General features: G+C 41.2%; 1 protein-coding gene across 1 annotated transcript in view; it reads left to right on the forward strand.

Moving 5' to 3' along the window:
• The first annotated feature begins 294 nt into the window (after window positions 1–294).
• The window catches only part of LOC117468436 (voltage-dependent calcium channel subunit alpha-2/delta-1-like), a 123,495-nt gene continuing 110,626 nt past the window's right edge, over window positions 295–13,163 (forward strand). Inside the window, exon 1 of the mRNA XM_071201834.1 lies at window positions 295–616. Coding sequence (XP_071057935.1) covers window positions 537–616 — 80 coding nt within the window. The 5' untranslated portion in view covers window positions 295–536. The remainder of the gene's footprint in view (window positions 617–13,163) is intronic.

Consider the following 13,163-nt stretch of genomic DNA (forward strand, 5'->3'; position numbering starts at 1 on the left):
AAGTAAAGTACCTCAAAATTGTACTTAAGTAGGCCTATGTGTAACTTTACATCAGTGTTGAGAGCCATTTGTTTTGATCAGTTGAATTAAAGCACAATTCAGAAAAGGACAAACCAAAGACATGATTCAAATGCATGAAAGACAGTATGATCTCCCCCACTTTGGCACACTTTCCCACGTGTTTAACTGTGGTCCCCACACTGCTAAATTACTGGCTGATGTTTCTTGCAGTGTGCGGAGAGGCACCGCTCTGCCGGCCCAGCTGAACATCCAAATGCGCCCTCCCCTTTTCTGCTTTTATTTTTTGACACACGCCGTAGATCTGCTCTAATAGCCTATCGCAGTAACTTAACAGTCACATACACACAGACTAGGCTGAACAAAAAAAAAACAACAACAAAAAAACCGCGCACCGATGGCGGTCTGAGGCGTTTGGCTGAGAAGTACGCACGGCGCTGTGGATTAGTGAAACCTTTTTTTTTTTATTGGCATCTTCTTGCTGTCTGGATCCTGGTCCCGGGGAAATAAACAAAGCTATGGATTACTCAGTCTGCTTACTTTTACTCCTGTCAACCATTTCGTCTGTGTCGACCGGACAATTCCCCACAGCGCAGATGTGAGTAAAACAGCCTGTTGGCTTTTTTAGAAAGTCTCGGATAATATGCAATGTGGCCGAAAATACAGCATGGCTCTTTAAAGAGTTTACATTTTCACAATGATTATTGTTTTTGTGACACGTTTCAGATACATGAAAATAAAAATAAATTAAGAGATATCTAATTATTGCAGTTGGTGGAACATAATCCTCGATGCGCCTCAGCAGAATCAGAAAGTGCTTCCTTCTTGCCAACTGATGATGATCGCACATTACTTCAGATACAACTTTACCCTGTGAAACATGATATTGAAAGCTCATGTCCGTTGGGTGCCAGCTAGCAGCAGTGACATGTGGCTCTCTGTCAAATTAATCATCCCAGGCTGAGGTCTGAGGGGTCCCCAAACTTTTCCCACACTGGGATTTAAGCACAGTTTGGTTTGTTAGTGGATACATCAGATTCAATTTACACTTCAGGGCAGATCATTGAGTTTGTCATTGGTTTCACGCTGAAAAACCACAATATTCACTGGTTCCAGCTGCTAAAGTTTGAATATTTTGTGTCTTTTGTGATGGTAAATTGAATCATTTTGGATTTTGTTGATTGTCAAACAATAAACGCAATTTAAAGAGGTGCCTTTAGGTTTTGAGGACTAGTAAAGACCCTTTTCCACTATTTTTGACATATTTGGAACCAATTATGAATACATTTTCAAGATAATTAATTAAACGTATAATCACAAGCAATATTTGCAGACCATCTGGGAAATTTGGGGGCAGACTCACTCATTTCAGATTGATAAGTCTCAAAATATGATCTGAAAACTCTCTATATGCCCTGCCAGGTGGGTTATAAATGTAAGATAAAGTATCACTCCATCTAAATCTGACTCTCTATATTTGTCTCGCAACATTAACAGATCTAACAGATGATATATCCAAGATTAAACAAACGAGTAAGTGTGTGAGTCTGTTTCAGCCACCATGCTGCCCCTCACTCTTAATCAACAGGTTTGAGATATTCCAGATGGTTCTGGAGGCCGGACTACAGCGTTGGGTTTTGAATGCAGCCCAACACGATCCCCCAGAGAGGTGGTGAGCCAAGATGGCACTCAGCCTAATGGGCGAGTACAATGATGTCAGACTAGCTGAGCGGCCTGCCCACTCCCTATATTTCATGGGCACTAAGTGGATTGATCTGTGGGTTGTGTACATGATTTTCACACAGAGCTGCAGACCCACTTTCACTGACACAGTTGAGTGGAATTGGCAATCTGGATAAAAAAAGATATTAAAATTCACAACAAGATTGGCAGGGGCTCTTCGTTTCAATTAGCAAACTTGATTTAGAAGAAAAGTCGATGCCAGAATCAAACTCCACGGAACTCAGCGTCTGTATTTTGACATTTGCCAATTGGTATAAACATGTGGAGGAGAGGTTTGCACAAAATACTCTCCCATTCCCGCTCTCTCCCTACGCTTTGAGTCCTACTCTCTGTGATCTCTTGTGGTGACGGTGATTTCGAGTGACAAGCTTCACATCGACTCCTCAAGGTTAAAGTCTCAGAGGGAAGCAGAGACTGACCCGGTCTGTTCCCCTCCAGGAAATTCAGAAATGTGGAAGTAGCTCAGCATTTGTGTGACTAAAAGCAGACATTTGAACACGGTGTGTGTAGCACTGCCGTCTTCCTCCCCTCTCACCTCCAGGAGTGAGTGTATGTCTGGGCTCTATCACTAACCTCACATGCCAGGATCTATCTGCTTCAGATCTTCATGTCTCCCACTCTTTCTCCACCCCTTTCCGCCTTGTTTGTCCCCTGTCCATCTCCTTTCCATCCTGATCCCCATGCATCCCTTCTCTTATTTTTTCTCCGTTGCCCGAAGGCAGATGATTAACATCATTGCATCTGAAATGCAAAGTCTGATGTCATAGCCTTTTGCCCCAGAGAACTGGGCGCCAGCTTAGAGATAAGGAAGAGATGCACAGAAAAGATGAAGACTGAGAGAAAAATAGATGACAAGGACATCCAGATAATTCAGCCTTCTTGATCCAATATGTCTAATGCATACGGACATTTGGCTGCATGAATTCTGCACGAGTCCTGTTACCACCCTCACAGCCAAAAAGACAAAACGTCTCCAAATCTTTCTGTCATCACATGCCAACGCATTATGCTGAGTTCAGCCATCCAATCCAAGAATTGTTCATATGCTTTTTTGTTGGCTTAGGCTTGAGTCACCAACAGACATACTTTTTCTCTGTCCTCCTTTTATCCACAGTTTCTGTCACCCTCTGCTCCATTTCTCCCACTCCCACTCTCACTTTTTAACTCAATTTTATGCTCAACCAGCTAAAGAGCCATGCTCCCTGTGTTCTCCTCGTCTCTGGCGATCAGAGGGCATAATGTGAGGAGGCACTCTATCTGAACAAAGAGCATCATGGGCAGTTGTGTGCAGGGATAGTGTAAATATACAAATATAGAGTGGGTTCCTGAGATATGAATCGCAAGCAAACTAGGTCCAGAGTCCATAATCTCATCTAACGCTAAACAAAAAAAGGACTAAGCATTTGCCCCAAAAGTCAAACTATTCCTCTGTTATGGTATTATTTGTATGGGTTCTCCATCTGTACATCTTGAGAAAATGGCTTTACATTTCCCACAAACTTTGTCTTAAGGCCCTGACAAACCAAGCCGATTTCGGCCGTCGATGAGCGTCCTGTCGCCCTACTCAGATTGGTGTGTCCCGCACCGTCATGTCTTTTCGGCCGTGCCGACACCTTCCGCTGCCGATTCACCTTGTTGAATCGGCAAAATAAATCACTCTGATTGGCTGTTCAGCTTAGCGAGTCAGTGCATGAGAAGCGAAAGGGAAGTGAGGTACGCAAACAAACGATTAGGCACGCACAGACGGCTATTATTTTTCATTTTCATCTCACCTGGACATTCTTCTTCTTCTTAGAAGAAGAAGAAGAAGAAGAAGAAGAAGAAGAAGAAGAAGAAGAAGAAGAAGAAGAAGAAGAAGAAGAAGAAGAAGAAGAAGAAGAAGAAGAAGAAGAAGAAGAAGAAGAAGAAGAAGAAGAAGAAGAAGAAGAAGAAGAAGAAGAAGAAGAAGAAGAAGAAGAGTCGAAGACTTCAGGTTCTGAGGCTCTATCTTCACTGCTGCTAGCAAAAAAAAATCTCTAGCGAAGTCGGCAACTGTAACGTTTTTTTTAGCCATTTTCTCTGTCTCTCTCTCTCTCTCCTCATAGACGTAAACTGATGGGAGACACGTGGTTTATGTTTTTTTTACTTGGTGGGTAGGTCCTTAGTGATTTCTCAATGTCCATTGGTCATTTCAGACCATGATGGCTGCCGGCCGAGATTTCCTTGACGGACACACGAATCCACCAATCCCACACAGTGTAAAGTCAAGCTGCTTTGAGCGGCCATATTGGGTGCTGTGCCCTGGTTACAGTCTCACAAGAGATACCACTGGAAAGCTACTGTTCCAGCGATTCCGCGGATATCTGAATCATATTTCTACTCCTTATAATCGAAAATATATGATTAATTACTTAAAATGATGCGCACCTGGACGCGCCGGCACGTCCACCGACTCCAGAGGGTTAAGGTAAGATGGCGTCTGCCCATTAAGGGCTTTGTAGGCGAGAAGAATACTTTTTTTTAATTCTATCCTGTGTTCTATAGGGAGCCAGTGTAAGACAGCCAGAACAGGAGTAATGTAATGTGTTAGTACACGAGCTGCAGCATTTTGAATCAGCTGAAGCGACTTAACTGACTTCTTGGTACACCCTGATAATAAGGAGTTACAATAATAATATAATGCATATACTAGTTTCTCTGCATCGTTTTGAGGCAAGATATGCCTGATTTTTTAAATGTTACATAGATGGAAGTAGGCGGTCCTTGAAATTGATTTTATGTGGGCGTTAAAGGATAACTCCTGATCAAATATAACACCAAGATTCCTTACAGTCTCACTGGAGGCCAAATTAATGCCATCCATAGTTAGTATATCGTTAGATAATTTGTTTTGTAGATTCTTCGGGCCAAGTACAATAACTTCAGTTTTGGTCGTGTTTAACATCAAAAAGTTTAAGGTCATCCACGTTTTTAAGTCCTTGAGGCAGTCTTGAATTTTATTTAGATGATTAATTTCATCAGGCTTGATTGATAAATATAGTTGAGTATCATCCGCATAACAATGAAAATGTACAGAATGATTCCTTATAATATTGCCTAACGGAAGCATATATAATGTGAACACAATATGTCCGAGCACGGAGCCCTGTGGCACTCCATGGCTAACTTTGGTTTGCGTGGAAGATTCATCATTGACACGTACAAACTGAGAGCGTTCAGATAGATAGGACCTAAACCAGCCTAAAGCAGTTCCCTGTATGCCAACTAAGTGCTCTAGTCTTTGCAATAAGATATCATGGTCGATAGTATCAAATGCAGCACTGAGATCGAGCAAAACAAGAATAGAGTACTAAATAACGTACAAGTAATACAAGTCCTTTGTCTGAGGCTATTATAATGTAATTTGTGACTTTAACCAGAGCTGTCTCTGTGCTATGATGTGTTCTAAAGCCAGACTGAAAATCTTCAAATAAATCATTGTTTTTTAAGTAATCACGAAACTGTTTTGCGACTGCTTTCTCAAGAATTTTTGAGAGGAACGGAAGATTAGAAATAGGTCTATAGTTGGCTAAAACCTCTGGATCGAGGTTGTGCTTTTTAAGAAGCGTTTTTATCACTGCTACTTTGAATGATTGTGGAACATAGCCTGATAATAAAGACATATTCATAATATTAAACGTAATGACGGATGGATTGAACGGGTCAGGCTAGGATTGGGTTTCCTTGGATGGGATTTGCACCTCTCAGCCGCCAAAGAGTTGGTGCTTGCAGGTATATTTCAGGAGGCATTCCCCTGCCTTAAGTCTAGCAGCTGGCGGGCTATATCTGTTACACGCGCGCACGCACACACACACGCACGCACGCACGCACGCACGCAAGGGGGCCAGATCTTTGCCCATGTTTGCTCGCCACTTCATTTTCTCTCACCCTCCCTCTGCTTTTCTTTTGCCTTTTCCTTCCTTTCCTGCTTCTCCTTAATCTTTTTCCCTTTTCCTCTCCCACTCACTCCCTTTTGACCCCATCTCAACCGTGGCTATATTTAGGCAGGCCTCTGTCTTCCCGACTCAGACGTTGGTATATATACAGGGCCGGGGGTGCAAGGTGGCAGGGGGCTCCACATAAATCCTACCCCATTCACTGTCTGATGTTTTCTGGACCCCTTGTTTATATGTGGCCTCCGAGTGTTGCTTTAGTTTAAGTTTCTCATGAATTCCTTTAAAGACAAAGAAATGTCCCCTGCCCTTAATGTTTTTGCGGAGTAATGAAACAACCTTGCTGCTGTATTACTTCCCACAATCCTTTCCCACATGGAAATTCCCAAGAATTTTCCATTGCAGCGTTGCCCTGGCAACTTTGGGAATAGTTAACAGCTGTTTGGTCGGGAGCCCTATCCTGTACAGGAAGCACATCTGTATGCCGTAATATAAAGCATGGAGAGTGTAGTTTTTAGGTGGTGTTAATTTATATATAAGCCTTTTTATGTATCAAATGACATTAAGAGAGCATACAAAATGATGAATAGTCAGTAAACTAAAAAGACAATTTAAAACAAAGTGAAGCAAAAAAAGAACTTAAGAAAAAAAACCACTTGTGGTACCTAAAGGAGATAATCCTCTGGCTCATCTGGTCTGTCTTCATCAGATTTTTGTGTCGTCTTGTCTTTTTGAAGTTCACAATCACATATTTCTTTGAAGGTTGAGGAAATAGTGCAACAGCACTACACTCAACAGCTCATAAAGTCCTTTTTATAACCTGTTGAACACAAATGCACCCAAAGGCATACCGAAGAAAACCAATATGACATTTAAATAAAAAAAGCCCTGTCAAAAATAAACAGCTTCACACGACCACTCAAGCATTCTATATCACCAATATATTTCTATCTAAAGAAAGACATGATGTGGAAGAGTGGTTTGACATTCTTGGAAATATGCTTGTGTGTTTCTTGGGCTTCTCTGAACGCGGCACATGGAAGTGTTTCCTTAGGACCTTCTACTTTTCTATTTACTTTTAAATTCTGAAAATGGGTGGACGGGGGTTATGGGCACTGCTGCATTTTTCATGACAAAAAACTGAGCAACCAATTCACTTCTTTAGTTGCTCTACAGTATTTTGGTTGTCAAACTGGTTGCACACCTAAGCCCTGTCCAAACTCAACACAACATAGGGAACGTAAATAATCAGAATTCCTTTATTTGTCTAGCAACGTCAAAACACTAGTGCAGATAAAGTAAAAGGAATATACTTACATATTTAAAAAAATTAAAAACTAACTAGGTATGCACACATTATTAATAATAAAAAATACAATAAATACAAAAGAAATGGCAAATGGTAAAAACACATGGTAAAAAAAGTGACCGTATAGAAATTAAGAGGTAGCTGTTACTGTTTACAGATTGTTAATACATTGAAAGAAATATAAAGCCTGAATTGTGTGAGGGTATATTGCACATGCGTGTATATTGCACAAAGTTTTATATTTACATGTATTTATATTTTTAAATATCACTTTATAGAAAGCTGTGTAGAGTGTTAACAGGTTATCTTTAGAGATCTGGAAATGTGCTAATGGACTTAATAATATGCCAATCTAGCCTAATCACACCAGAGGCGTTAACGGTTAAGTGCTTAAAATATCTCTAGTGAGACACCCGGCACTTCTGATGTGTAATATTTTGAGAGAGACAGAGAAAAGTGGACCCATGATGGCTCCTCTCGAGCCCCTTAATGGAGTCGTTTTGCTACATACACTGTAAGAGCTGTTAATGCCAGACAACACTACACTGCACCGGAGAATGTGGCCATGAGGGAGACTAGCACAGCGCTAACAGTACTATGCGTCTCAATTGACGTTAATTTTACATTTTTGCCAAGGGGGGCTCCTTTATCTCTCTATTCATGCACATGGCCCGAGATTTGTGTGCGTGTCATGAGGCAAGAGGACAGAGTTGATACTGTATACGGACGGATGGGTAGAGAGTTTGCTCAGGAAGTGTGAAGGTGACGGAGATGTGGAGGGTTAGTCATTTGAGCGTAGTTCAAAATGACACGAAGCAGAGAATAATAGACAGCTAGATGGGTTATACTGAGCGTGAGGGGGCATCAAATCAACTCAACTTTTAAAAGTAATTGTATTATTTTTTAAAGACAAAGGGATTAAAAATATAAAGGTCACTGCATTTTTTAAGCTTTCTGTTACAGACTTTCTGTCGTTTCGACCCATTATATTGCAGAAATCAGTCAATATCTCTTTATCCCAGACATTTCCATCAATATTTTCCAACATCTTTCTTTAGACTCGACTTGACCCATATTCCTGAGCGCTCACAGGGAGTATAATATTAATTAGTTGCTGCTGTTATGCTTTAGTGTTGTGATTGAATGTCACCAGCAGGTGTGATTGCTCTGCAGCGAGTACACACACTTGCAGGTGTCAAAACAACTCTGCTCCCTCCAATTTAATGCGTCCAGACACCTGCTGGGACGGGTGATACAATGGGAGCTGTTAGTTCTGTCAGGACGTATATGCCTTTGGACACAGGGGGGGGGGGGGGCACGAGGCAGACTTGGTGCTAGGGGGACGTCGAGTCTGAGGTCCACATTGTGAGGTCAAACATGGGCAAGGGTAGGAAGAGAGACTGACCCCGGGCCTTTGTGCCAGTCTCATGTTGGACAGACAGTGGACAGACTCCTAACCAATTGGCATACTCTGATTTGGTTTGAATACCGACATTTAAGATAAGAGATAAGATGAAACTTTATTGATCTTAATTTGGGAAATGTTTGTGTTGCAGCAGCATAAAAAGACATGGCATTGTACAATACAAATTTAAAAGACAAGAAATAAACAAGAAAGTAGAAAATATACATGTTGAATTTACAAATGAACAATAACAAGTTATAAGCAAGGTATTATATTTACATAAGTATGTGACAGATGGAATATTAAATATTAGACTGAATATATAAATGTAAAATGTACAGTGAAGAGAAAATAGAAAAACTATGGAGCAGAGAGTTCTCTTCCAGCCAGAGGTGATTTATTGTACAGTGTTATTGCAGTGGGCAGGAATGTTTTCCTGTATCGGTCGTCGTGACAGCAAAGCTGCAGCAGTCTGTTGGAGAAGGAGCTCCGTTGACTGTCCAGCTGCAGGTGGAGAGGATGGGTGGGGTTATCCATGATGGACAACAGCCTCTTCAGTGTCCTCCTCTCCACCACAGCTTCAAAGGGGTCCAGCTTGATGCCGATGACAGACCCAGCTTTCCTGATCAGTTTATTGATCCTGCTGGTGTCACCGGCTCTGATGCTGCCCCCCCCCCCCAGCAGACCGCAGCAAAGAAGAGTGCACTTTAGAAGATCTCCAGCATCTTGCTGCACATGTTGAAGGATCTCAGCTTCCTCATTTCTTGGAATGGAAATTATTGTGTAAGAATAACTTTTTATTTTCAACAAAATATGAAAAGATATTAACAAAAAGGAAGCAAAATGACACAATTTACAACCAAGCCTAACCAAAAACTATTTACAGCTTTTGGTTCAGTCACATAAAAAGGTTAATTCTTACTTTCCAAATATCATTTGGAAAGGAAAGGCCCTCGTAAGTTTGTCCTTTTTTGTTGTTGCAGTAGATCCAACTAAGAACTAGGGATGTCCCGATCACCTTTTTTTGCTCCCGATTCGATTCCGATCATTTGATTTTGACAATCTGCTGATACCGATTTTTCCCGATCCGATCTTTATGCAATGCATTAAGAGAAAAAAAAGGTAACAGATAACGGCTGGTCATCCAACGCGATGAATTCAGCTATCTTGGCTGTTATGTTGGCCTTTTCACTGTTCTGGGGCAGTTTCTCTTTCCTTTTAAAAGTGTCGGTTGTTTCAGTGCCGTTACCTGAGTGGCCGCTCTGTACTCGTCGTGTTGTTGTTGGTGTTTGTTTCTCAGGTAGCGTATTAGATTGGTCGTGTTGAACGTAGCTCTGTTCTTTCCACCACGCGGAACCTCCACCTTGCAAACATTGCATCTGGCTGTTACACTGCCTTCGCTTTCAATTTTATAATACTTCCAAACTCCTGACATTTTCTCTGTCCCGAGTCACCAGCTGAACGTAGCCTCTCGTTAGCTTACTGCTACTATTAGACATTGCGCCCACACTGTTGCCAGATTTGAGAGAAATAAGCAACTAGGTCTATGAAAACAAGCCCAAAAGAAGCAACACATACATGATGTTGTGTAATTTTAAACCAAAACTAAGGCCTCAGGATGACTTTAAGATGTGAACATGGTCATTTTTGTTTTGTAACATTAAATAAAATAATAAAAATATTTTATATACAAAAATAAAAAATAAAATAAAAAAATTCCCGATCCCCGATTTTTTTCTCCCGATTCCGATCTTTTGAAAATCACGTGATCGTCTCCGATCCCCGATCACGTGATCGGATCGGGACATCTCTACTAAGAACACTTGAATATGGTGTAATATAGGGTGACTTACAAAATCTGTCCAGGCACTACGGATGAAAAATAGCCTCTTGGCTAACTGGCACATTTACAGAAATGTTTGATTAATGTGCACTGTCCCTGTTAAAATAAAAATATCCCTTATTTGAATCATTCGGTCCTAAAAGTTTGAATTTGCCAAGTCTAAAAAGATGTTCCTCTCTCCATTCATGTAAATGAGTTGTAAACGGTTGGAAGGCAGTGTTAAGGGAAATGCTATTGCTTTTGCTCTATGGGCCCAATATATGTGGAAGATCTCCATCTATTTGAACTATTTAGGTTGTTTAGTTTGGTCATCAGGACTGGCTTGTTGTCTTTTATGTAGTAAATGCTGCCATAGCTTCAAACTGAACTAACCAAGTCTATAGAAGCTGTTTATCTTTGGCCATTAGTTCTCCTGATAAATCAATGCCATTAGAATCAAGTTCCTGTAACCTACACCTGCTTTATCAATATATGATTGCCACCAGCAGTTTGTAATGATCATGCAATACATATCGAGCTCTCGCACAGGTCTAATACACCCCAACATAAGTGCCTGATAGATTGCTGATAAAACCTTTGTCCTGGCTTCACTTCAACATGGCTCTTCAGATAGGGGGGCGTCTGTAAACAGGCTCCGACTGACTTTCTAAGAGGACAATTGTAGAAGAGCTGACGGACGGGGGTCCAGGACACAGGTGGAATTATGGTGTTATTGACCTCGGTGAAGGATAAGATATCATCACTTGTCTCCTTTGTGCTCCATGCGGTACATGTGAGAGGCGGGAGAAGGGAGGAGGACAGAGCAAAGACATTTCTAGCATTATGGGTTTCATTTAGAGAAGAAATGGGAAGCATTAGGAAGCAAATAAGGCTGTTAATGATGTGGAGCTTGTAAGATGAAAATGGAAGCTATACAAAATACATTATATGATAGACAACAACAAAGGAGTCAGAGAGGTGGAAGGAAAGAGCAGATACAGAAGAGGAAATAACCAGCAGAAAAGGCAATTAAAACAAAGGAAATAAATACAACATTGTATGTGTTTACTTGAGAAGGATGAAAGAAGCCTGAAGGAGGTGGGAGAAACAGAAACAAAATGGGGCAGAAAATGTCTTTGTCTTCAACAAAGCTCTGTCAGGCCCGCTGCTTCTTAGAATCCGAGCTTCATTGTCAGGGCTCTTATTAGCCATCCCTACAGTGGCTCAATGACATCCACGCTGCCATCCTCAAACATCCCCTCCACACCCCATGGTGTCAGGCTTGTCTCTCTCTAAGCACTGATTAGAACCCGAAATTACTACTATCAGAGGAGGATTTAAGGTTTTCAGCGATCACCCGTGGCTGGAAACCATGACTTTACAACATGGTGAGGAAAAGAAAATAGTGTTTCTACTCTTTGGCGGTTCGGGGGGTATTAAGAGATCAAATATGGATCCTCAGACTGGGTTCTGAGTATAAAAACACGAGGATGTTCACAAGATGAGAGGGCGCTGAAGTGGAAAGTCAGAGATTGGATATTGAGCCGGGGATTCTTGTGGCTATGGAGCCGTAGGGAGGCAGACTTTACTGGGGATCAGTCAGAGGGGTTTTAGCATCCAATGTTGCTGGATTTATTTTCTGGACTTTCACTCGGTTCTAGGTGTTTACACAGTGTCAGGTGTATCACCCTGTAAAAGGAAGGAAGGAGAAAATAAACACCTGTTATGAAGCGATATAAATAACACCTGTGCTGCTGAATGACAAAATGAGGTTGCGGTGGTTAATAAACTGATCTATTCCCCTAATGATCTATATGGCATGCCAGCTGCATGGCATGACACAATTTATACCACGAGTTTCAGTTCACATGAGAGGAGTTGAAGAAGCTGCTGCCAGCTAACCAGCAAAAGTGTTTTTATGACTAGCTGTTCCAATTCTTTGACAGCCCAAAGCACAAGAACACAGTCTTCAGGGTATTAATCTGAAGTTCCCTCCCTTATCTTTCCAGAAAGAACATAGACGTACGTTTGGTATGAAAGTAAAGACAGGACTTTTAGGCAGAAAAAGCTTAAAGGTACATTATTCTCCCCATGAACTCCGCCTGGGAACAATATTCAGAGTTGCTTTACAAACGCCTGCAAATCTCCTGTAACAACCTGACTATGAGCTTTTTATCTGAACTTTACAAAGAGGTAAAGGTAGAAAAACTGACGTCAAGGACAGTTTAAGGTCAACTTACTGTATATATAAAATAGTTTTCGGTTTATCCCAACTTTATTTCATTTCTGGCAGTCATCATCTGTCTATAATAATTCTACAAACATGATGACATAATCACAACGTGAACAAGCCTACAGTTTAGCCAGTTTAGGAAGCCAGTCTGTAAAATGTGCACGCAGTCTGAGTTGTCGACAAAAACTCACAACAAAGTCTGTTCTGAAGCTGTTGATCGCATAACATGACCTTCCTCAGCAGATCGGGATTGAAAATTCAATCTTAGTATCACAGCTGCCTTTATTTTCGCTTCAAATATTTGAATAGCGTAATATTTGAAGATAGATTGTCATTCTTACTCCACTGCATGGTGTATGAATAGCAAGAAGAATGATGGCAAAAACAAAGATATTGAGATCCATTTGGTAAATTATCCTTGAATAACTAAACATTTCAGTCCAGAATGTCAGTTTGAACTACTCTTCCTTGTAACATTCTAAATGGTTTCCTAAATGGGACCCGACAGACTTTGATATTTAACGTTTTTGAGTGTTGAAGCATACCCACTTCCCGAGTCACTTTGAGTCCTGCTGAAAGAGTGATAAACAGTTAAAGGCTGTGGTTTTAAAATGTAGAAACGGATGGAGAGGCGAACATGACCCCCCCCCCCCCCCCCCCCCCAAAGTCTAACAAAGCTCTGCCAGAGGGGTAAATATGGTGAGGCAAAGCAGCAGTGCTTT

The sequence above is a fragment of the Pseudochaenichthys georgianus genome, chromosome 23 (genome assembly GCF_902827115.2).
Source record: "Pseudochaenichthys georgianus chromosome 23, fPseGeo1.2, whole genome shotgun sequence".
Taxonomy (NCBI): Eukaryota; Metazoa; Chordata; class Actinopteri; order Perciformes; family Channichthyidae; genus Pseudochaenichthys; species Pseudochaenichthys georgianus.